A 25777-nucleotide genomic window follows, 5' to 3' on the forward strand; every position below is an offset into this window, starting at 1 on the left:
GCGCGCGCGCGCACACACACACACACACACACACCACCACCACCACCACCACCATCACCACCACCACCCACCACACCAGCTGCCATGCTGTGAAGAGACCAAGAAGCCCTTGAACAAATCCACATCACAAGAATAACAACCTGCCAGTTAACACAGAGGTTGACCTAGGCTTTCTGAGGCCTGACAACATCTGTGTTGTCATGTGGACCCGCCACCCAACTGAACCTTCAAGGAAACGCTAACCACAGATGAGAGTGCGCTTGAGTTCATCCTTACACACTCAAGCCCGATGCACTGTCACTAAACCATGTCTGGATTCTCTAGTCACAGAAACTGTACCATTAATTAATGTTTGCCGTGTTGTGTGATGTGTTTGAGACAATTTGTTATTCATCATTAAATAACTGCTACGTTTTTTAAATTTGGTTTTGGTTTTCGTTTGTTTTGAGACAGGGTGTCTCTAAGTAGCCCTGGCTAGCTGGGAGCTCATGAGGGCCCACCTGACTCTGTCTCCAGAGCGCTGGAATTAAAGGCCTTCACTCCACACCCAGATGACTACTGCATGTCTTTTCACCAAGAAATCCTACTTAAATGTGTGTGCACAGAGCGGAGCAATTTTTCAAATCCCTTTCCCCATGAGAGCACAGGTTAAAAATGTTGAGCAGGCGTCTACGAGAGGCTAGAAGCAATATTCCCCAGGGGTAGCCTGTTGGGGAAGTCAGACTTCCTGGAGGGTCAAGAAGATTAAACTTGCAAAACAACCATAGGTTGAGCAGAAAACTACCCTGGAGAAGGACACAAGAAACCATATACTAAGATGGTCATTGAATTCTCATAATCTCACTAGACGGACATGATCCGACTCCAACAGTAGGGAAAGAGATACATAAACTTCATAATCCGTGCAATGGAATTCCTTACCATAGAGTATTCTAGTTATACCATGTTAAGTAATTGATAAAATAACACTCAGTAGTTAAAATGCATGACTCAGAGCTATGTGTTTCAATATTGTCGAATTTCCAAGTATTTCATGAAATTTGAAGATGACTTACCTAATTTAAAATAAAGAAATAATAATTCATAGTGTGTACAGAAATATACATATGTAGGACCTGGAAAATAAGTAGAAAAATACAAGTTCTCAAATGATTCTCCTTTAAGGAAAGAAGTTAAGGGGAATTGGATAATGTCAAAGCTTCAGCTGTAATTTCCTTGTTTCAAAAGTAGAGGGTCTGAAACTTGAAAGAAACCAAAAGTTGCTCAGTCTGTGAGACAGATAAATTCAGATATGTATTTTATACTGTTTTCCTGTTCAAAATAGAGTGTTTCTATTAAAAAATGCATCCTCTTGAGTCCAAAATGCATATACATTAGCCCTGGATTATTAATTGTACTGGTGAGTCCCCCTATGTCCTTAATTATTTGGAAGTCCGTTTGATCTGTCTGCAGCACAAGCAGTGTGGGTTAAGACTGCCGCTACAGCTATCCACTTCCTGGGGTCTTTGTATTCCTAACAGCAATGGCTCCACATATTTTGAAACTGGTGCTTACATTTTGTGATCATTCTCTCTTGTCCTTTCTGAAACAGCTATTGTGTTCTCTTAGGCACTTTTTACTTTGACTTCTCTATTTGTAGATTAGTGTTGCTACTTTTAATGGAGCAAGCTTGAGCAACCTAGAAAGTTCAAGGTGAGCCTAAGCTACATACATAACGAGACCTTGTCTGACAATAACTAGAACTAACCTTTCCCACACCCCACTGTCCCCCCCCACAAAAAAAAGAAGAAAAAGAAGGGAAAAAATAAATGCTCCAGATTTTGTTTTGTTTGAGACAGTCTCCTTCTTTGTAATGCTGGCTGTCCTGGAAGTCTCTGTATAGACCAGGCTGGCCTGGAAAAAATAGAAATCCTCCTGCCTGTGCCTCTGGAGTGCTGGCATCAAAAGCATGAAACACCATGTAGTCTGAATTTGATTTTACATAGTTACTAGTCCGCACTACACGCTGTTATGTGTGAATTCACTCCCGTTTGTTGTTGCTGTTTTCTCTTTCTACATCCTTTGCTCTTGCTCACCCTCTCCTTGCTTTTTGCCCCTTGTTTTGCCCCCTTAGCTGGACACAGTATTCGTTTAACAGGAATCACCCATACTGTTTGTATTGTCCCCCTGGAGGTCTTTTGTGGCTGTTCTACCACATGTGTTTCCTGTAAGAGCAAAGCTTCGCTACTGCTGCGAACTCAGGAACTCCACATCGATTGTTCTCAACATCCATTCAATTTAAAGAGTTCAAGAAAGGCTTCTCTGGGCCTTGTTTTGTTTTGATTTTCGGAGACAGGGTTTCATCTGTATAGTCCTGGCTTTGTTTGTAACTCATTCTGTAGCCCAGCCTGGCCTCAGACTTAGAAAACCACCCGCCTCTGCCTCCCAAGTGCTAGGATTAAAGGTGTGTGCCACCACACTTGGCTAGCTGCGACACTTTAAAATGTGACGCAGTTGACAAAACGTGAAGCCGTGTTGTGTGTAATGAATTATCTCCTGGATAGTACCAGATTTCACTGCAAACACCTTCAATTTGCCTCAAACACCAGGCTTTTAAAAAAATTGACGTTTCTACTGCAACCCTGAATACTGCTTTAGATTTTAATATCCCCAGACAAACCATAACATGTAACATAGGATGTGATATAGTAATACAATTAACTAGCGTCTTAGAATTCATCAGAATCTTCAGGTTTCAGTTTATTAAAGAAAAGTGAAGGGAAGGTGGCAAATGTTTAGCATTTTTTAGTGCTGTTACAATTCTCGCTGCGTGTGTGGGTTCCTGAAAAATCTGAGCGTTTCAAACGAAATAACGTTTTGTAGCCCACGGGATGTGCAGAGGGCAGCAGCCGCCCCCGCCACAGCAAGGGGGCGGACTCACGCTGACGTCACAATCACTTCCGCCGCCGCAGTCCCCGCCTGCCCTAGTGCTCTTTAGCGGAGGAGGAGCCGAGACCCTGAGCTGCAGCCGCGGTGGTGGCGTCCAGAGGTCCCACAGCTCTGCTGCTCCGAGCGCGCGACTCTCCGGGAAGGTGAGTGCCAGGCAGCCTGCTGCAGTAGCCCGGACGGGTGGGCAAGGGTTTCCGAGTGGGTGCGGGCAGAATCCCAATGACCCCTTTGCGGGTTCGTCTTGGGCGGGGGTGGGGCGGAGGGGACTTAACCACATGCCGAGGCCCGTGGCCTCTTTGGGGACCGCATCCCTTTCTGTCCAGCTCCTGCCTTCCGTTACGGCCTCAGCCCGAATGGCCTTTATGGCTGTTTGAGAGAGGGCTGGTGGTCGCGGCCCTCTGCCATTCCTACCTGTCTCTCCTTGCAATGCTCTTGGCCTCTTTGCAGAGCACTCTCTGGCCTTTCTTCCCCCATTTTGCTGCTGTTTTGTCTAATGGCACATGGCTAAAAATTTTAGGTACAAAATGTGCCCACGAAAAGAATTATTACAAGATAAACAATATTCTCAGGGAAAATCAGGGTTCCTACACGAAACGCTTTTCTTTCTTTTGACCTGCCACATTGATTTGGGTTTGCCCTTTGAGCTGATAACGTATTCCTGTCTCTTATTATGACATTGCACCCCCTCTTCTGTGTCGCACACACGCGCGTGCGCGTACACAGACGCAGGCACACACGCGCGCACCCGCACACACACACAACACACGAACGCAAGCACGCACACACAAACCTTTGCAGTCTAGTCCCTGTCCCTGCATCCTCAAGGTTCCAGCGAGCTCCTCTGCGCATGCGCAAACAGGCTAACACACACCCTCTCGCACACCCTCTAGTTCCTTCCTCTCCCCTCACCTACCTCCTACCTCTAGAATCTTCCCTCTCCTCCTCCTCTGACCCATGTTTGAGTACGTGTTCTCTCTCTCTCTCTCTCTCTCTCTCTCTCTCTCTCTCTCCCCTCCTTTCCTGTCCCTCTCTCTCCTCTCCCCCTCCCTCCCCTTCTCCCCCCCCCCTCAGAAATGGCCTCCATCTTCCCTGTCTGCTATGTACACACATGTAAAGAAGTCTTCATCCTCCTACTGCTTGCCTTACACACATGTCCACGCAGGAAGCTGGCTCACACACTCTTCTCAAATGTTCTTTTCTCCTATTCTCTGTCTGCTCCATACTGCACCTTCCTGTTTGCCATATTAACATAGGCCAGCATTCTTTGGTCGCTGGCCTTGCTAGTCCATCGGTCGCATACATCTTCTGGGCTTTTTTCCTGCCCGCTGTTGCCTCCCACGTTGACTCTTGGACACTTTCCTCATTGCTATGAATGCCCTTTCACTTCCTTGCCTGTGACATGCAGGCTTCCCTCGACAGTTCCAGCTGCCAGACGGAACAGGAGCACTGACCCTCCCCTTTCTGTCAGGCTGACAGCCTTCCCCTCTGAAGATGCCCCACCCATTCCTGTCACTTTCCTACCCACAAGCACCCACCCACTCCAGAAATCCCTGCATTGTACGGTTGCTGGCCCCCTATCCACCTGTCTCTCTCCTGACAGGCGCTGGCACTTGTGCATACACAGTGAACTATATTTTCAGTTCTGTTCTCAATCGTATTCCTTCTCAATATCTGCAGTTCTCAGAAAACCACACCCCCCCCAAAAAAAAACCAACCTCAAAGCAGGCTCTATTCTTCCCATATTTCCACAGCACATCTACATTCTGAGCACTCAGTCACTCCCCTCCCCCACCCCGACTCACACACTTACACATATTCTGTCCTATTCTCCACTAAAGTCTGGCTTTCTCGTGGACCCAGCCTTATAATCATTTTGCAAACATTACACATGTGTTCCAGGTCTACATCAGACAGTCACTGGAATGCTACCTCAGGCCTTAGAAGACAGTGAAACTAATGTTAAAGGGCCCTTATCCCTGTACCTGCCTACTGAAGGAAAATTAGATCTCCTTTAGTTCTGAACTGGGAGCGAGAGCCTTTGCACCTGCGGCCCAGCTCTGTTGGAAACTCTTGAGTCAGCCATGGGTCAGGAATCTAGCAAGCCTGTTCGGCCCAAACCAGCAGGAGGGTATCAATCTGGTGCAGACAGGGGTTATGGAAGGAGGCATGCTTATGTCAGTTTCAGGCAACCCACAAGCCAGCAGGACCGGATTGCCAGCCCGAGAAGGACAACATCCGAAGTCCCAATGCACAGATCAGCCCCCAATCAAACCAAGAGGAGCCGCTCACCATTTGCCAGCACACGCCGTCGTTGGGATGACACCGAGAGCTCAGGAGCCAACATGAATGTTGGGAATGAGAATTATTCCAGGTATCCTCCAAGAGAGTACAGGGCCTCAGGGAGCCGAAGAGGATTGGCTTATGGACACATTGACACTTTGGGGGCGCGTGATAGTGAGGAGGAGGGGGCTGGGCCTGTTAACCGACTGCCAGTACGAGGGAAAACTGGCAAGTTTAAGGCTGATCCGGAGAAGGGGGCAAGATCTCCTCGCTTCTCTGGTCCTCGCCGCCGCCGCCGTAATGCGAAAGAGGAGCGTGGCAAGGTAGACCCGCCCCCTGCTGCACGGTGCTCTGGTACCAGAGCTGAGTTCTTGAAGCAGAACGGCATGGCCTCTCAGATGGCCTCTGCTGAAGGCAGGGCAGCTGCAAAGGGTAGCAACAATGTGGAGAGAGGGAGGCAGAATGTACCTGCGCGTCCTAGCAGGGCTCCTGTGAGTATGTGTGGTGGGGGGGGAGCCACCGCAAAGAGCGCAGAGGAACCGGTGGTGAGACCAAAAATCCGGAATGTGGCGACTCCAAGCTGCATGAAACCAAAAGTGTTTTTTGATACTGATGATGATGACGATGTACCACACAGTACTTCCAGGTGGAGAGATGCTGCCAATGCTGATGCTGAGGATGCCCGTGCAGAGGCCCTCCCAAGAAGAGGCCGAAGTGAGGGGGCAGGCAGCTCCTCTGAGGTGAAGTATCCTGAAGACAAGAAAGATAACAGGAGTGGGCAGGCGAAAGCAGAGAAGGTGTCCAGACGGCGGCGAACCATGGCTGACCGTGACTTCTGGGCATACTCCGATGATTACTACAGGTACTATGAGGACGACTCTGACAGTGAGAAAGAATGGATGTCTGCTCTGCACTGGAAGTATCGAAGCCGGGAACAACCCCAGTCTTCCAGTGGGGAAAGCTGGGAGCCTCTGCCAGGAAGGGAAGAACTCCCTCAGCAAGCTCAAGGGAGTGTGAACACCAGCGGAGCTGGGAGCCTTGCCAGTACCACTGTTGGCAGCAATGGCAGTGGCTATCCCGAAGAAGTACAAGAACCGTCTCTTCAGGAAGAAGAGCAGGCCTCTCTGGAAGAAGGAGAAATTCCTTGGCTCCGGTACAATGAGAATGAAAGCAGCAGTGAGGGGGAGAACGAATCCAGCCACGAGCTGATACAGCCTGCGATGTTCATGCTGGATGGCAACAACAACCTGGAAGATGACTCCAGTGTGAGCGAAGACCTAGAAGTGGACTGGAGCCTGTTTGATGGCTTTGCGGATGGGATGGGGGTGGCGGAGGCCATCTCCTACGTGGATCCGCAGTTCCTCACCTACATGGCCCTTGAAGAGCGCCTGGCCCAGGCGATGGAGACTGCCCTTGCTCACCTGGAGTCTCTCGCCGTTGATGTCGAAGTGGCTAACCCACCCGCAAGTAAGGAGAGCATTGATGCACTTCCTGAGATCCTGGTCACCGAAGATCATGGTGCCGTGGGCCAGGAAATGTGCTGTCCTATCTGCTGCAGTGAATATGTGAAGGGGGAGGTGGCAACCGAGCTGCCGTGCCACCACTATTTCCACAAGCCGTGTGTGTCCATCTGGCTTCAGAAGTCCGGCACCTGCCCCGTGTGCCGCTGCATGTTCCCTCCCCCACTGTAAAGGCCATGGCTCGTCACTCTTAGCCTGGCTAATTCCCTATCTAACACCCACAATACTACAGGAGCCCGCTTTCAAAATTAACACTGGCAATGAGATCTGTCGGTCAGTTACACTAAACTTGTTGATTCCTTGTGATTATTTCCAATGTGAAAATGGTTGCGCAATTACATTTAAAAATCATTCTTTCATTTAGAAGGTAGAAAAGGGAAACTAAACTTTCTAAATGCTACTTGAGATTGCAGCAAGAACATAATTTTCTAACCTGAAAGTTGAAGCAAATCATATTTGTTCTGTAGACTATGTTACTCTTACTTGTTGATGTCAAGTTTATCTGTTAAATACGTTGGAAAGAAAAAAATCACTTTCGTTGCATGTTATGGGTTAATGTTCCTGTATTTGCAGTGGTGTAAAAGCTTATTAAAGTTCTCCTTTTGGTTTGGCACAGTACAATGGCATCGTTTGGGCTTTGTCTGAAACGGTGTCACCAGGTAACTATAAATTCTTCTCAGCTCTAGAAAAACTGTCGTTTTCACTAGAAATTCTCATCAGAACACCAAAGACCTTTAAGAAACAGGAATAAGGTATGTGATAGTGTTCTGTGTGGAAAAGATTGACTAGAGAGAGAAAAAGGAGAGAGAAAATACCCACAAAGAAACGGGTAAAAATAAATCCAAACTGTGGGGGTGAACAAGTTCGAATTACCTTTGAGAAGATGGAAACTCGCAGAAAGGATAAAAAAAAAAAAAGATCTGAATGCCAGTTACACATCTTAACATAGGGACACTCCAACAGAGTGCTGCAGGACAGCCACGGCAAATTCATTTAACAGCTGGCCATGGTTCTTCAAATCCATCTCTAGGATAGAACTCAGACACAAGTGAATTCCTCACACCCTATTTCCCTTCATTCAGCCACAGAGGTAAGCACTACCTAGAAAATGGTGTGAACTCCTTGTCTCTATCTCTAGACGTATACACTGTGTGTGTGTGTGTGTGTGTGTGTGTGTCCCCATAAACAGCTGGGTTTGTTTCTAAACTGGACGTAGTTGGTGGAATGTATGCTCTCGTTTTGCAGCTTGACTTTTTTACTCCCATGTTCTTTTTTTTTTTTTTTGCATTTGATACATTAACCCTTTTGGTAGATGTTTAGATTCTCACCAGCACTGAATATAATAGAAATACCCCTTTGTGCATGTGTGTGTTTGTCTAGCAGTAAGTACAAGGGAATGAAAGATCAGCGTGCCATAGTTTGAGCATTTTTACCAAGTAGATAGTGTCAAATTGCTGTCTTGAGTGACTGTACTGCCATTTCTACCAACAGTTTTGGGAGGATACTCGTCGTGACTCCAAAAGCCTGGGTGGTGTTAGTCTTCAGCCCTTCAGCCTCACTGGGATTCCGTGACGGGTCAATGAATACACCAGAGAAACATGCTCTGTTCTTTAGAAAACAATAGTTTGTCTTCCTGATCACATCTAGTTTCAGCTCAGAAGAGGAGAGGACACAAGCAGTTGATCCACATTTGCACCTGCAGCTTGAGCAGTGTGCTAGCAGCAGGCGGTCAGCTGTACCCAGTCTCTTGACAGTTGGGTAGGTCTGGAATTAAAGCTATGCAATGGTTGCAAGTTTTATCAGGTACTGATAGAGATGTCCAGACATAATGTTATTAAGGAAGAAAGGAAAGCATGGCATAGAACAGTATGTGGAGGCTTTAGAGGCTTAATGGAAAGCCTCACCATGCCAAAAGAGAGGACCAGTGGGATGACTCGGGCTTAGAGCAATTACTGCTCTTGTCGAGGACCCAGGTTTGATTTATAACACCTACGTGGTGGTTCAAAATCATCTCTAACTCCAGTTCCAAGGGATCCAATGCCCACTGTACACCAAGCACGCATGTGGTACACACTCATACATTCAGACAAATCACACATAGGTACTAGCTGGTAGTCATCATAAAGAAAAAAAAACCCATACGCTTACAGAAATGTCTTCTCCCACTTAAGAGAAGCCTTTTTTTTTTCTGCAGCTGCTCAGGCTGAGACCTACAGCTTCCTTCTGCATTGGTCTTTCTCGGCCTTAGCCCAATATAGGGCTCTTTTGGTGGGTTCTGGTGGTTTGCCACGAACCTTTTCTATGCCCTGAGTGGTACCACATGAAAGTATTTTAGGAGCACCCTTGGTATCCTTCCCATGGTATAACAGTGACCCACATTTCCAATTTAGGCAGAATGAGTCAGTTCAAGAGAGGGGATGCTGGCTGGTGCCAGAGGGCCCCTACTGGCTGGAGAAATACACCACTGCAGTCTGGGTAGAGACTCCAGACCTGTGCCTCTGGGGCCCTGAGCAGCTTCAGACTCAAGTGGAGAGCACCAGCCAAGGGTGCTGTTCGGAGGCCTTGAAGTCCGGAGTGGGATGTGAGGAGCAGGAGCCCAGAAGTATTTGCTGTGGTGGTGATGTCAGAAGCAAAAATGACAGCTTGGGGCCGCAGTAGTGATACACGATTAATAAAAACTCAGGGTCAGAAACTGGGGTTCAACCTAAAGGTATGAAAAGCAAAGCAGCCAGCCACTGGCTCTTAACTCGACCTCAGTCTGAAATGGTGATTCTGCCTCCAGGAATCTCCAGAAGGAGACTGTCCCCGAGAGCTGTCTTCCCCTGTCGTATATTCCTCTCCAGGGCTGGGATTAAAGGCATGAACCACCTGATTTCTATGGCAACCAGTGTGGCTACTGACATGAAGGGGGCACATCATTATGGCTACTGGGATTAAAGGTGTGTGTTACCATAACCTGGTCTGTAAGGCTGACCGGTGGGGCTGTTTCACTCTCAGATCCTCAGGCAGGCTTTATTAAAATACAATTGAAATGTCACTACACAGTAGTTTGGGATCCTTGGTGATGATGCAGCAGGCTACCAGCTCTACTGGCAGGCTGTGTCTGTCTATCTGTCTGTCTGTACTGTTCCTCAGACTTGCGTGCAGATGACAACACCTTGCCCACCATGCCCCATCCTTGGACAGTCCTCACCCAGAGGAAGGGAGTAAGCTGGGTCGTGGAGCCCCTGAGCCACCTTTCCAAATGCCACGGCATTTGCATCTGCTGACTGGTGGCAGTTTGTGAGCTCGCATGTACTCCCCCATTCCAGTTTTCTGTCTCTACACTTCACTATCCCAAGAGGTTCTCTGAACCCCACTGCCTCAAGCCCCCTCCATACATTGATTTCCCTGGCCCCGGCTGTTAATCCCAGAAGGAGAGTAGCAAGGAAACTGGCTCCAGAAGCCAGTGACATTCTGCAGCCACAACAGAAGGATGTTGGAGGAGGGGCAGCAAGGGATGTCTTAACCCCAGCAGCCCTAGTCTCAGAGCGGCTAGGAGCCAGTAGGCACCTGAAGGGCTGTGGGTGAGCCTGAGCTGCCTCCAGCTGGACCTCGTCGATCTGCTTCAGGTGTTCTGGTAACAGGCACTATGTGCTGCCAGGCTCTTAGAGATCCTGGTGCACACTGCAGATCCAGCCTGGGAGTATGGGACAAGAGGACACCTTGCATGGTGACAAGAAAAAGAGGAACAAGACCCCGGTAACTAAAGGGCACCTTTGGAAGAGCTGGGGACAAAGGGACAGCATCTGCTCACAGATAAGGGCGTGCAGCTGGAAACCAACGCTATGAGAAGCAGAGACGGGCACTGGCATACGCAGCCAGTCTTCAGGGAGCAGGAGAGTCGAGCAAGGTCTGCTCAGTCAGGTTCATGCTTGTGTTCAGCAGCAAGCTGGAGTCCAACAGACTAGGATTTTTTTTTTATTTCCTTCAGAGCTTTGAAACAGGGTCTCTGTAGCTCAGGCTAAGACCAAACTCACTGCAGTCCTCCTGCCTCAGCCTCCTGAGTGCCGGGATTACAGGCATGCATCACTGTGTTCAGCTTTGTTTAGTTCAAGAGGTATTCAGCTTCTGCCTGTGGTGCATTCAACCAGGGCCCACAAAAGATGAATGGAGCTTAATCCTTTTCTCAACTCATGGTCTAGACTGGGAGATAGGCTCAAGACAACAGTGAAGTCCTGGGAAAGCGGAGACAGATGCACACTCCATCTGGTGGGCAAAGCTGGGAAGAGGGCTGGTGCTCCCAGATGACAAATGTGAGGCCATTTATGCTTCAGGCATGAGGAGGGAACAGGTAAGGAAAGGACAGAGGGAGAGCAGGATGGCTCCTTTCTAAGGCTGTCACTGTCGTCAACTGGTTGTATTTGTTTGAAAGCTACTTCAGTGAGATGTATTAACATTTCAAATCCATGCGCACTGACCCTGCAATTGCATTAGTGGGAATTTAGCTCTCCTACATGAGCAAGAGCACAGTTTGTTTGGACAGGGATATTTATTGTTGTGTTGTTTTTAGTTGCAAGATGAGCAAGTGTTTAAGTGTCCATCACTGGGGGCCTAGTTAAATAAATCATGGCCCAGCCATCAGAGGCTTTACTCGACAGCCTGTATCCAGTGCAAGGGAGACCCTCCAGACTGCTGTATCCGTCTGCAGAAGTCTGCAAGCTACAAAGGCCAGGTGCAGTGTAGTGGGCCATTTTATAAATGATCACATGTCACAAAAAGATCTATGTGCAATCAGTGCTTAGCCAGCTGTAGAGTACCGCTGGAAAGATCCGGAACCAGAAGCACGGAAGGAGGTAGGCAGTGAGGATGCTTACTTTTTACTGCCTGCTTGGGTTTCCTTCTTTTGTTTTCCTCCTCTTCCTCCCTCCCACTCTTCCTTCTTTTCTTTAAGATTTTTGCTACATTTGTATTGGAATGTGTGCGTGGGTGTGTCTGTGTGGGCATGCACGTGCCATGGCACACGGGAGTGGGGGGTGGGGGGAGGTCAGAGGGACAATTCTCTTCTTCCACCAAAGTCAGGTTGCCAGGCTTGGAGGCAGGCTCTTTACCTGTCGCATCATCTCCATGGTCCCTCTTCTTTTCTTCTGCAGTGCTGGGGCCTAAGGCACGCGAAGCAAGCCCTGTGCCACAGAGCTGTCCCTCTAGCTTACTGAATGCTTTTCGAGATGCTTGACAACTCCATTTGCTTTTGGCTTTGTTTTCTTCTGTTTTGTTGTTGTTGTTGGTTGTTTCATTTGTCTGTTCTATTTTGAGACCGAGTTTTACCATGTAGACCCTGCCTGGCCCAGAACTCACTATGTAGGCCAGGCTGGCATCAAATTCACAGAGATCCCCTGTGTCTGCCTCTGCAATGCTGGGATTAAAAGAGAGAACCACCAAGCCAGACTGGGATTTCTTTTAGTCATATGCATATGTGACAGAAACAGAGAAAAGAAGGAAGAAGGGTGGCAGGAAGGTAGGGATCTCAGGCAAAGGGAGCTGAAGGAACAGAAGTCTGGAGGTGTGTATTTGCATCCCTGCATCTTGGAGCAGAGACTCTCTGAGCTGATCTCCAATAATGGGATGGAGAGTGCATGGTCAAGAGACTGGGGGGGCGGGGCGAGCGGGGTGAGGAAAGCACTCTCAGCCACAAGGCCAAGGTCCCAGAAAACCACAAGTGTTGGCACATTCGAACCTCCTAGGGAGTTGTGGAACTCAGTTGACATCGACTCATAAAAATACATGGTACAGGCTAGAAGGTGGGAGGTGGCCTAGGGCAGGGCCACTAGGATCTCAGGTTGTCGAATAGACCTTGTGTATGTCCACAACAGGTTTACCGGGAAATCTACCATTGAGCTGGCTGATGCTGACTCTCTTTCACTGGTGGGGTCATTGTATTGATCTTTGTGTCTGGGGGAGGGGGGATTTCTTAAACGCTCCTCAACCAGCACATGACTGAGAAGGAAAGCTTTTTTTCCTGCATGTCTTTGCGAGGGTGTCAGATCCACTGGGACTTGAGTTACAGACAGTTGTGACCTGCCATGTGGATACTGGGAATTGAGCCCGGGTCCTCTGGAAGAGCAGCCAACGCTTTTAACCGCCGAGCCATCTCTCCAGTCCGTAGATTTTTTTTTTTTAACACAAAGTTGCTGGAACACTGGCTCACCTTCACAAGGAGGGATTCTCCTTAGGAAAGCAGAGCAGGCCACCAATGGTTGTCCTGTGTCTTTGAAGGCCTCGCAGAGGAGCTTTGCGTCCAGTGCTGTGGCTCAGTTGAAAGACCTTTGTATGTGAGGCACGAGCCTGAGGCCGTTTCAGTGCTAGTTATCTGGGAGTCCTAAGCAAGGCACAGGCCCACTCAGCCTTGGTTTGCTGATTGACAAAATAGGCCATGAGGATCCCACAGGGTGAGTTGAATGCTGCACTAAAGTAATGGATGGGCAGGCACTTAAGCCTTTCTTCTAGCTCTTCCCTCTGGGCCCTGTCAGAGCCCAAGTCCCAGAAGAAAAGAAATGAGCACCCCCTATGTGGAAAGACCCCACATCTCATCATCATCTAGCAAGACTAATCCTAATGGCTGACCCTGATATGAAGCAAAACGTCAAGAGTTTTTTGATGAGGTGGGGAGGATGAGGAGGATGAAGAAGCAAAATATTTCTTTTCTGTGCAATTGACTGCTCACTGAGGCCCTTTGCTCACAAGTGTCTGCAGACACAGCCGGCAGCTAAGGCTCCTTGGTGCAGAGCTTGGCTTCCGGTTGAGCACTGAGCATGCTCACCCTCTCCAGGCCCGCTGAGGAATGTGGGCTGGTCTAGACTGGATGGACTCTGTGTCTCCTCAGGCTCCTCCCCGAGCCCCAGACTGACCCCTCCTCAGACTGAGATGAAGGAGCCTCTGTCTCTTGGGGCCCCTGCCTGATTAGACATGGCTGCCACAGCAGCTTCTCACTCGCAGTCAGGCACTGAGAGAAGAAAGGCCCAAGGCCTCCAGGCTGCAAGTAGCTGGCCTGAGGTCTCATCAGGGATTGGGTGAGTCAGAAGTCCCTGCTGGTCTCTGTTCCCAAGAGGAAACTTTGAGTCTCCCAGGCTTTTAGGGCAGGGAGGGTGGGACTTGTCCAGCCTTGTCGCTGGAGTTGTTAGTGAAGGTGCAGGCCACATATGCAAATTCAATGACCCTCCAGTTCCGCCCAAGGCTGCTTCTGCGGAGGTGGAGCTTGTTCATTGGCTGCAGTGAGGTGGCAGAGGTGACGTCTGTGGTCACCTCTGTGCCTAATTAGGCTGTTCTAAGCCCCTTGCAGCTCAGCATTGATAGGAGGAGGTTTTTTTCCTCTTCTCCAAGTTACGTGCACACTTTCTATCTCCATGTCCTATGTACTGAGCCTCAACTCCCTCATCAGGAAAACAGGCACAATGGCATCTGGAATGTCTGGGAGGAGGACTTAGGGACCTAGCGCACTGACAGCCATAGGAGACCTTCCATAAGGCGGTTTCCTTCCTGTATTTATTGAGTACTTCCTTTTTGAAGCTCCAGGGAATCCTAAAGTGACTTAGTCTCTGCCCTCAAACAGCCTCATGGCTTTGAGTTCCCTTGGCCACTAGCCCAGGCTTGAGCTTGCTTCTGCCCTCTGGTACTGCCTCGAGGCTTGCTCAGTGACTGGAGCCCATAGCCAAGAGCTGGCTCTCTCTGGGTGGGCTGGCAGGCTGCTGGGCACTTCTGTGGACATCATACCTTGACATTTCCACAGCGACTCCTCAAGGAAGTGGCTCTGCAAGACGACTGCAAGTCCCAGCTCTGTCTCACGTGCCCTGCGACTTGGGCAGATAGTTTAACCTCTCTGTACCTTAGTTTTTTGATCTGTGAAACTAATTAGATTAAAAGTAGCTCTGCTTCCAAGAAGCAGTTCCAATGGGCCTTCACGTAGGCCTGACACATAATAAGTTTCCCAAATGTGCCAACTGTCATCCTTAGGACACTGAGGATCAGAAGAGAAATGACTTGCTTAAGGTCATTCAGTCAGAAGCAACAGAGCCAGGCATGAATCCTGGAGCCAATGCACCCTTAATCAGGACTGGTCTTGCTAACTTCCTGACAAGATGATTGTAAGCATCTGTGGCCATGCTCTGCAGATGCAAATCTCTGTCTCCCAGGCAGGCTTTAGTTAACTCCGTTTATCATCATGTCCTGCCACACTCTATATTTTCAGTTGCGAGTTTTTTAAATTTATTTATTTTTATTTTATGCACATTGGTGTTTTGCCATGGGTATCTAGGCCCCCTGGAACTGGAATTGCAGACAGTTGCGAGCGGCCATGTGGTTGCTGGGAATGGAACCCGGGTCCTCAGGAAGAGCAGTCAGTGCTCTAACCACTGAGCCATCTCTCCAAGCCCCCATACTCTGTATTTTAAACAACAATGCTAATAGAATACTGGGTGCCTCTCACTTTAAATATCAGCATATTCAATCCTGAGGTCAGAGCTCAGGCGTCTCCATTCGCCACATGAGAAAACGGAGGCATAGGAAGATTAAGTCAACAACAGTCCAATAACCATGGCAGAATGAGAACCCAAACCCTGGTAGGCTGGCTCCAAAATCACTGTGAAAGCTGGACACTGTAGCACATGCCTGTGGTTGCAGTATTTGAGAAGCTGAGGCAGGAGGATTACTGTAAGGTCAAGGCTAGCCTGTACACACTGCAACCCTGTCTAGAATACCCAACACAAAACCTACAACAAACCACAGCCTAAAGCCAGTAGCTCCACCTCCTCCAGTGAGAGTGGGAGCCAGTTTGATGTGCATGGCAGGTGCTGAATAAGCAGAGGTTGAAAGAGTGGGTGGGTGGGTGAATGAACAAAGCCAGGTACGATAGGGTGCTGGCCATGAAAGGGGAGATAGGGGAGAGATTTGAAAGCAAACTGATCAGAGTGGGAGAGGAAACCACCTGGGATACGGAGCGGCCTTGGATGACTCCCAGCATTTAGGACTGGGTGACTGGATGGTGAGGTCATTTACCAAGCTGGGAAGCCCACTGGAGGGACAGCATGCAGGGCAGTGGAGAGTGGCTTTGAGGTCAGTTCATGATGAGTTTGTGGTGTCTTTGATTCTGGGTAGCCAGGAGGCTGTGGGATAGCAGGTTTCGATGAGGGAGGTGGGCCTCCTGCCCAGCCCCTTCCCACCCACCCCCCTCCACCCCTTCCATCTCACACGAAGCTGCTGGCCCCTTGGCCTTATTCTTCCCACTGGGAAGGAAGGGAAGGAATCTTTGATGGTGGGAATAGGAGGGGTGGACTATTCTAAACCAAACAAACGCATACACAGTGCCTGCTTGTTGCCGATCCGCTTGCCTAGCTCTGGGCACATGTAGGCTGTCTTCCAGGGCAGACCTCCCCCCACCACCCGCCGGCCCCTGCCGCCTGCTCCCTGCCAAGGTGAGCTCTGACAGGGCGACTTGTCATCTTTTCAACACCTCATTTTTCCCTCCTTACTCACTGCCCGGGGAGAGGTCCTTCCTGTTTGCACACCTCGGGGGCTAGGCCCCGAGGAGGAACAAAAACAGCCTTCATGGTGAAGGGGGTGGGGAAGGCAAGAGAGAAAGCCTGGGGAAGAGGAAGGAGAGAGATGGGCTGAAGAGGAGGGAAGAAGACAGAGCTGAAGACACCCCCTCTCCTGCCCCTTCACACACACAAACACACATGCATACCACCTGCAAGGCATCCTGGCCCTGGGTGCCTGATTCCCAGGTCACTTCCTCAGGACCCAGCTGCATCGAGAAACCAGCTGTGTCTAGAAACTAGCCACTATCTTGGCCTTCCTACCTCCACCGCAGAGGCTCGGGCCCAGAGTTGCCCAGCTCAGAATCCTCAGTCTTTTTCTACCCCCAGTCAGCCAGAGTCCCAGGGCCTCCATCTCAGCTCCCCCACCGCTTTCCTCTGAACCTCCAGGTCAGCTAGTCTGTACCCTCTGGCTCCAGGCCCAGGGCTCCTCCGTCCAACCTCCCTCTCCTCCTGGGAGCCCCATCCCAACCACTGCCAAGCAGGTAGTCCTCTCCCCTTCAGCATTGCTGACAGCTCCAGTCTCTTCCAGTCAGCCAGGTCCAGTGTCGCCCAGTCCGCCCCTCCCCCACTCAGCTCCCACGTGGGGAGCCTCGCTCCCAGGCCTGGGCTGCCCCATTCACAGCACCCTCCTCCATTGTCCAGGCCTGTCACTCACGCCTGGCATTAGCATTTCTAAAGCCCTTTCCTAGACGCCGCTTCTGCCCAGGCTGGGCAGAAGAACTTAGCCCTATAGAACAAGGAACAATTAAAACGAGCCTTCAAGAGCACTTTAGAGTATATAATTCACTTTTCTATATAGCCATTTCATTTACTTCTCCCAACAGCCTTTAGTCGTGGGACACTGACACGGAGAGAAGTTTGTGAGCTGCCCAAGGTCACGGACTGCGCTTCCAAAGCCAAGGCAGGTTTTTCTGATGCCAGAAACGTCACTCTTTGCACTCCCACACCTTGCCTCTGTCAGACCCACTTCGTTTCTGCTTGGCTGGGCTTTCTTAAAAAGTGGGCTCAGCCAGGCAATGGGGCGCACGCCTTTAATCCCGGCGCTTGGGAGGCGGAGACCTGTGGAACTCTGTGAGTTCGAGGCCAGCCTGGTGTACAAGAGCTAGTTCCAGGACAATTCCCAAAGCTACAGAGAAACCCTATCTCAAAAAAACATTTTAAAAAAAAGGTGGACTCAGTAGGCACACACTCCTAGGGGAGGAAGGCATGCTCGATTCAGTCTGTAAGGGCCTTGGGGTGGCTTTCCTGCTGCCTATAAGTGGACAGTCAGCTCAGAGCGTATGTTTCTTTTAAGCCCCCACTAGGGCAACATTGGCCTGACCTAAAACGGCCTAAAATACAGTCAGGAAATAGGTAAAGGTTCCCAGGGCAGAAGGCCAGCTGCGCATCCCCTTTCTGCCCTGTAGCAACTCTGTGACTTTATTTAGTGAGTTTTCCTCCATACAAGGAAGATAATAATGCTATCTTCTAAGGTTACAGTGAGTCTTACATGAGTTAATGGACAGATCAGGGACTGAGCAGCTCAGTTGTCCTGGGGTCTGGCCGGGGTGGGGGGTGTGGAGCTTTGTTGTCACAGAGTTTAGAATTCGGAAAGTAGCTCTGCCATCTACTGTGTGGCTTTAGTTGAATAGCGTATCCTCTCTGGTAGACTCTCATCAAATCCTTATCAGTAAAATGGAGATAATAATAGTTCTTCTTGAATCATGAATGGTAATGTGTACACAAATGTTTTATTTTTTTTAAAAAAGCTTTATTTTATTATTTAGTATACAGTATTCTGCCTACATATATGCCTGCAGGCCAGAAGAGGGGACCAGATCTTATTATGGATGGTTGTGAACCACCATGTGGTTGCTGGGAATTGAACTCAGAACCTCTGGAAGAGCAATCAGTGCTCTTAACCGCTGAGCCATCTCTCCAGACCCACAAATGTTGAAAGACCCTCAGAGAGGACCTTTTTCTCCGATGAAGACCCCAGAACCAGGACACTCCGAGACCAGGCCACAGAATGCAATTAGCAAGAGGTTTATTGAGTAAACACAGGTACCTGCGGGCGGCAAAGTCTTTCAGAGGACTTGCGAGCCTGCCAACTGGAGGGCCGGCTTTTTATAGGGAAGAGCAAAAAGCAAGTTTACAGAAGCAAAAGCGTGGTTATCGGAATGAGGCGGGGGGGGGGGCATGACTGTTCCTATCTTATAGATATCCTGTTTTGCAGTCCTGTTTTGTTGATGTCCTATCTTATTGACATCCTGCCCTTCAGTCTTCCTATCTCATAGACATCCTGCTCTCTCAAGCACATGGGATGTTCTTACGAGAGCAGGCTGGCTGCTGATCCGGAGATTTTTTATTTTAAGCAAACAGGACGTTCCCCCGGGAGCATGCTAGCTGCAGGTTTTGAGGAGGGGGTCTTTCAATGTTTTCTTTGAAAAAAAAAACACTTTGTAGAAACAAAAGACAGGCTGTCATTGAGACTTTATGTCTCTTACAAATTCTGTCCAAGACTTCATTTGAGAAGATGGGAGAGGTGGTTCAGTGGTTAAGAGCACTGACTGTGCTTGCAGAAGACCGGGGTTCAGTTCTCAGCACCTACATAGTGACTCACAGTCTCCCATAACCTACAGTTCCAGGGTATCCAATCCCCTCCTCTGGCCTCCACAGGCAACACACACACACACACACACACACACACACACACACACATCCATCCATCCATCCATCCATCCATCCAGACATTCATATTCATCTACCTCTTCCTACCTCATTGCTGATTTGGGGATGCCTCTCTCCAAGCCTGGGCACTAGTTACTTTCCAGTGACAGTCTACTCACACGGAGCAGAGTAGACATCTTTGTGCCCCTCCACTGACACTGAAGGTCTACGGAGAGGCTAGCTGCGAACAAGCAGGTTTTGTGTGTATACTGTTTCCCTAGGGTGGTGGGGTAGAGTAGATAATCCCTCACATGGGCTCAAACCCTAAAATCCTCAAAGCCCTGCTCACTACAGGGAGTGTAGGAGTGGGCCTTACAGAAGAGACACCAAGGCTCACAACAGGGAAGATACTTCCTTCAGTCTCTCACAGACCCAGGAGCTGAGACCAGTCTTGCAACTGTTTTCAGGTCCAATGTCCGTCCAAGCAAACCAGTCTACTTTGTTAAGGCCGGGTCTGGCCATTTAGCCTAGACTGGCCTAGAACCTATGAGCCTTCGTAGGCTCCCCAAAGCTAGGATTATAGGTTCATGCCACTATGCACAGCTCAAACATCCATTTGTCTCTGTCTTCATACACATTAACACAGTTTTTATCCTTAGAGGGACACACTGGCGCATCCCACTTCCATAAACAAAAGCTGTTGAGGAAAATTTTATTTTATTTCATGAACTAGAAGCAATACACCTAGCTTGAGGTGTGGGGAAATGACCCTGTGGTCCCAGCATTTGGCCAGCCTGATCTACATATTGAGAACCTGTCTCCAGAAAAACAACAACAACAATAAAAAGCCCAGAAAAGTAAGATACTTATTCTAGTTCCATTGCTCCAAGTGAATTATAACCAGCCCAAATCACTTTAAAAATCCCCTTCTCTTCAGATCTCTGCATTAGAAATCAGTAAAAACATTCACCTAATGCAAAAGAGAGTTCTTACTAGGCCACTGACTCTGAGTTAGTTAGGCTTGGAGGTAGGGACTTGGTGGTCACAGTAGAGTATAGGATTCCCAAAAGGGAGGCAGGAGAGATGACACACACAGTAGGTAAGAGAGCTTGCTGCTTGAGCATAATGGCCTGTCTGTGGTCAAGTCCCCAGAACTCACACTAAGTGAAAAGGTGGCCATATGCATGCGAGTAACCACAACACTATTGGATGCAGGAACAGAGGAGGGTTGCTGAGGCTGGAGCATGCTGCTCAACAGTCCAGCTCTAGGTTCAGTAAAAGACTCAGTCTTCCTGGAAGAAGGCAGGAAGTGATAGAGCAGGACACCCATCATCTTCCTCTGGTTTCTATATGTGTAAACATCTTCACACATTCAGGTGCACAGACATCCTTATGCATACACAGTAAATAAATAGATAAAAATTTTCAAAAAGAAAGGGTGTGTGTCGTTTGTCAAAGTAGACTCAAGAGACCTATTTTCCCAGGTGGTCTAACCCCTAAAAAGTCAAGCTTGTATCCAAACTGTTTTTGCTTGTTGTGGGATACACAGAACACGGGGGCGGATGTGCATGGGTGAAGACAGAAATACAGAGCCAGCACGTCTAGATCTGCCTGGTACACCCCCGGGCTGGTTTCTGCTTAACTCATCTGTGTAAAATGTGCCCTGGCTCTTTGCACAGATTTTAGTGTCTGTTTATGACAGTCCGAGGTCAAGTCCTAGTACCCATTGTTCATGAGGGAGGAAGGAAGGGAGTTCCACCTGACCACTCCAAGAGAGGCACCAGAGGCCACCATCTAAGAGAGAAATAGTCTTCCCAGTGCTGCCTCTCATTCTGACTTCTCTGATAACTAGATGGCATGGGTGTGAGCAGATAGAGGAGTGGGTGGGGGCCAAGGTTCTGAAACCAACCCCTTCATTTTATAATGTCACCATGCTATTAGAGAAGCATTTGTTGACGCTTTCTAGTGACTTAACCTCAGAACCCAAAGTTTCAAAACTCAGGTCCCTTGACTCCCAAGTCACTATCTTTTCTCAAGCCATTCCACAGCACAGCACACCCACACTCATTCCATTTTACTTCTCTGAACCCCAGATGCTTTCAGGGTCACGGTCTTTGAATCTGTGTCATTCAGTATGGTAGCTATATAAACTGAGACCATGACCACTCCAAGGTATGTGTTCCAGTTCTCTTACAGATACTACACAGGTTCCTGGAAAAGTTCTACTGCTGTATCAAAAATCAGGTCTAGTAAAAACTAATCATCTCCAGAGCCTATTTAACCCCAGCCAGTTTCAAGCTGCCTGGGCCAAGACCAACTCACAAAGCGCTCTCCAGACAACGCCAACACCTGCACCAGCTCCTGGGATTTCACCATTGATACCAGCTCTTCTGCATCAAGGACACCTGCCAACTAAAATCGGTTTTTATCTGCTATTGTGTCCCATCCCATGGCTAGCCCCATTTCATAGGACCAATAATAACACTATTTTTTCTCCTAGCCACCTGCCTTCTCATCTCTCTCAAAAAGCAGCTGCCTGAGGACTCCAGGATGACAGCAAACCGGATGCCGCTCCAGCCGCTCCTCTCGCTGAGTGTGAGTGCGTCAACTCTCAGCTCTCCCCTCTCTCACGTCACCCCGTGCCCGCAGGAAGTAGCCAGACTTGAGCCAACGCCTCTTTATCCAAAGAGAGCCTAAAATGTTGGTCATAAATATCACCTCAGCTCCTTGTTACACCCCTATATTCAAAGAGTCTGGAATGTAATATTAAGTTGGGGGCATCACCCCAGCCCCTGGCAGTCATCCTTGGGGTGCCAATGGAGCACCAATGGAGTGGAAAGTTCCATCTCAGGCCCCTCCCCTTGGGAGTTGCCTTGGGCCGGACTCCACCTCTGGGAAAGCCCGCCAAATGCTGACCCCTCCCCAGGGAGGGTCAGGACCACTCCCACAGGCTCTTTAGGCTTGCACGGCCACCCGAGAGCGCTGCATTTATTAAACGCGGCATTTCTAATTTGGTCTAATCTGGTTTAATTGGAGTTATTTTGCATCAGCGGAGAGGCTCGTCTTAAGATTTTTTTTCTAACAGTGTGGTTGAGGGGAAAGCTTCTATTGTAGAGATGAGGGAAAGTACAGCCAGAGGCATCTGGGAGAGTCCAGGGCAGGGACAGAAAGTAGTAGACTGAACAAAGCCAGCAGAGTGGACCAGGCCATGAGAGGAGGTGGGGGTTGCGGGGAGAGCCAGAAAGGAAGATGAAGACAGTGTGGACAAAGGAGACTATGAGAGAGGGGGCCAGGGCCAAGAGAGGAAGACAAAAGAGAGCTGAAATGCAGGGCTATATGGGAATGAGAAGCTGGTGGGAAGCCCATGAGCTGGAGAAGTTTAGGGTAGGGGGCAGGGCGAAAAGAGCTGAGGAGAGCCCCAGGTACTGAGGATCCTGGAGGCCAGCACGCTCTTTCGGATGCTAATAGGCACCACAGAACTTTTGAATCTGACAATGGCCACTGCCACTTGCTACCTGTAGCAATTAGATACTTGACACTGAAGTGCAAGGCTCTAGTGGTAGAGCCCTGGCTTCCATGAATAACAACATAACAAAGGACTGTCCAACAAACTGGAATTAAGATGTGCTGCGAGATGGGGTGGTGATGGCTGGTGATGCCTGTCTTTAATCCCAGCAGAGGCAGGTGGATCTGTGAGTTGGAGGCCAGCCTGGTCTACAGAGAGAGTTCCAGGACAGCTAGGGCTGTTACACAGAGAAACCCTGTCTCAAAACAAAACAAAACAAAACCAACAAAAAACAACAAACAAAACCCCCAAAGAGTGCTAGGTGGAGGATGCAAATGGTATTGCAGACACTGCCCAGCTGAGCTGACTGCCGGGGGTGTTCAATACGGTGTTGAAGATAGACATACACTTTTCCGTGAGTATTCAGTATGGACTAAAGAAAGCGGACTGTCTCATTAGCACGCTTCGTATTGGTCCCCGAAGATTTCTATGTTCTCAAGTCAATCACTTGCATACTACCAAGTACAGCTGGGAGGGCAGGGGGAGACAGAGTCTCACTATGTAGCCCAGGCTGGCCTCACATTTACCATTTTCCCGCGCAGGCTTGTGAGGGCTCTGGTGAGCACCTCTGACACGGTCAGGTGACAGAGGTAGTGGTGGTGCTGGTGAGAACACAAGCCTTTAATCTCAGCAAGTGGAGCAGAGACAGACGAATTTCTGAGTTCAAGACCAGCCTGATCTACAGAGCAAGTTCCAAGACAGCCAGGGAAACACAGAGAAATCGTGTGTGGGCAGCAGGGCAGGGTGGGAGAGAACCTCCAATGGCTGGTCCAAACCAAGCCCCGGGGTATGGGATCTGGAGGCCTAGGTTCAAGTCTGGGAGAACTGGGGAAAAGGAGCAGAAGCCTGCAAGGCTTCCATGACAGACTTAAGGACATAACCTCACTGTGGCATTTAGCCTCCCTGTGCCTCAGACCTCCCTCCTGTGAAATGGGAGTACAGCCAAGTTCCTGTGTCATAGGGACCAAGTAAAGTGCTCAGAACACGGCTTGCCACACACGGCAGACTCCAGAGGCGTTCATTGGCATCATGATTGGTACCCGTTGGGAAGCCAGCAGCAGTTATCCACCTTAGGCCTCCTCCTATATTCCTAGGATGGGCCCCCGACTGATAGCTTGGGTGTTAACTGCTAGGCGGGAATACAAGACCAAGAAAGAAGCCGGTATGAAATCAGTTGCAGGTCGTGTTCACACCCAAGGCAGAGGTCCTGGGGCTCCAGGTGAAGCTGCAGCTGAGGTCAGAGTTTTCCCTAGGGACTGGTTCTGTGGCCACAGCTGTGGACAGGAGATTGTAGGCTCAGGAACCGAGGCAACCCAAGCCAGCTGAGCCTCTACTCTTTCTAGAAACATCACTGGATTGAGCCTTGCCCCAGTCCTGCCTGTGCGTAGGGATTGTGGGCCTTGGCTCAGAGAGGGAAAATCACATGGAGACATAGAAATCCCTCTGTCTATAGCTCAAATAACGAGCCCCAGCTTTTGCTGCAAAGCACAAAGCCAGAAGCAGCACTTGAGGGCTCGGAGAGCTGCCAGCTCTGTGTCTGCTGTCGCCAGCATTAGAGCGCTGGGGTAGGCAGGCACCACACCACCCCATTTGTATGCCCAGTCATGCCCTGGGCTTTGCTTTTCTTCCCCAGCAGGAGGAGGCTGCAGTCTGGGTCTGGCCCTTTAGTTAGTAGTGTCCTAAAAAGTGTGCCCCCCCCCCACTGTGTTTGTGGCCTCAAGAAGAGGACCGCATAAGTGTCAATAGTAACAACAGAACAAAAAGAATAAGGGAATACATTTTAATATCCAATCAACCCAGGGGAGCAGGAGACCCAGGCAAAGGAGGTTCGAAGAGGCTGAGATGGTCTACTCTAAGGAAGGGAGTGATTTCTGGTTCCCCCATGGCTGATATTCCCTCTCAACTTCAGAAGTGGGAGAGATGACTGGCCCATCTGTTTGGAATTTACTGCAAGGAGAAAGAGAGATGGGGAGGGGAGCAGAGGGAGAGAGGCAGGGAGGGAGGAATAAAGATTGTGTGTGTGTGTGTGTGTGTGAGAGAGAGAGAGAGAGAGAGAGAGAGAGAGAGAGAGAGAGAGAGAGAGAGAGAGAGAGAGAGAGAGAGAGAGAGAGAGAGAGAGAGAGAGAGAATTTGAAAATCCAATCTTGGCCATCTCTCTCCCTAACCTGTTCCTTACCATTGACCTTGGCAGCGCCAGAGCTCACAAACAGCTGTCAGGATTTTTCAGACTGTTCTGGGGCCAAGGTCTTTGAGCAGACAACGGGGCCATCCAGGCTGGTAGTCATTTGATTTGATTTGATTGTGGAAGTGGGTATTAAACCCAGGATTTCACACATGCTGGCAAGCACTCTGCCACTGAACGATATCCCCAGTTCTCTTTTGTACATTTTCGTACATTTTGAGACTTGGTCTCACTGTGTTGGCCTGGCTGGGAGTGAACTCATTTTGTAGCCCAGGCAGGCCTTCAAAGTTTCAGCCTCCGACCTCAGTCTCTGAGGTAACTGGGATTTCAGGGCTGTGCCACCAGACCTGGCTCAGGCTGGTAGTTTTCACCTGTTTCCAAATGCTTCTGTGAACAGTGTTTGTTTGTATATATAGTAAGTGAGCCAGCATGGCTATGTTATGGAGCTATCTACAGAGTCTCTCTGTCTCTCAAGGAGCCCAGAGAGCACCCAAGACAGCCTTGAGGCCTACTTCAGGCTACACTCGAGTGTCTGCTCCCTCGACCTGGCTTCAGGTGGATATGGTTAGAGACAGGGTTATAAAAGCAAACTTGACAAAGAGGGTAGAAGTCTGGGCGCAATGGAGACAGCCTAGCTAGTTGCCTTTGCCCAGGTGCTTGCCAGTGAGCCACACAACCCGCAAGTGCTTGTGCATACTCAGGGCTGGCCCAGGCAGGGGGACACTGGTAGAAGTCATTGCACAGGGAGCTGTGGTAGCACAGCAAATGCAGAGAGAGCGCGACGCATATCCAATGAAGCAGGTTTGAGTTGTGCTGAAGAGTGAGAGGAAGGGGGGGGCGGGTTCTGCTTGCAGGGAAAATGAGAGCGCACCCGACCAGGGGCCAGGAGGCCTGTGCTGATAGATCCATCCAAGACCTGAGCTGTGGCCCTTCTCTGGGTTTCAGAGTCCCCGGCTCTCAGGGAGGGGCTCTGCTCTGGTATCCCTGCTGCCAGTTCCCATTAAGCCAGGACCCACTGAATCCAGATATAGAGACTCTATTCATGTCTGAGGACATCTTTGAATCCTTTGCATCTGAGATT

General features: G+C 49.4%; 1 protein-coding gene across 2 annotated transcripts; it reads left to right on the forward strand.

The window, feature by feature from the left end:
* The first annotated feature begins 2962 nt into the window (after window positions 1-2962).
* Window positions 2963-7346, forward strand: Pja1 (praja ring finger ubiquitin ligase 1). Of its 2 annotated transcripts, none has more exons than XM_005358624.3 (2): window positions 2963-3071; window positions 4828-7346. In XM_005358624.3, the coding sequence occupies exon 2, from the start codon at window positions 5010-5012 to the stop codon at window positions 6897-6899; it is 1890 nt and encodes a 629-aa protein (XP_005358681.1). In that variant the 5' UTR covers window positions 2963-3071; window positions 4828-5009; the 3' UTR covers window positions 6900-7346. The 2 variants fall into 2 exon arrangements, with proteins under 2 accessions (XP_005358681.1, XP_005358682.1); XM_005358625.2 differs by having other exon boundaries at window positions 2964-3071; window positions 5108-7346.
* Window positions 7347-25777: the final 18431 nt, after the last annotated feature.

This window comes from Microtus ochrogaster, chromosome X, assembly GCF_000317375.1.
Source record: "Microtus ochrogaster isolate Prairie Vole_2 chromosome X, MicOch1.0, whole genome shotgun sequence".
Classification (NCBI taxonomy): Eukaryota; Metazoa; Chordata; class Mammalia; order Rodentia; family Cricetidae; genus Microtus; species Microtus ochrogaster.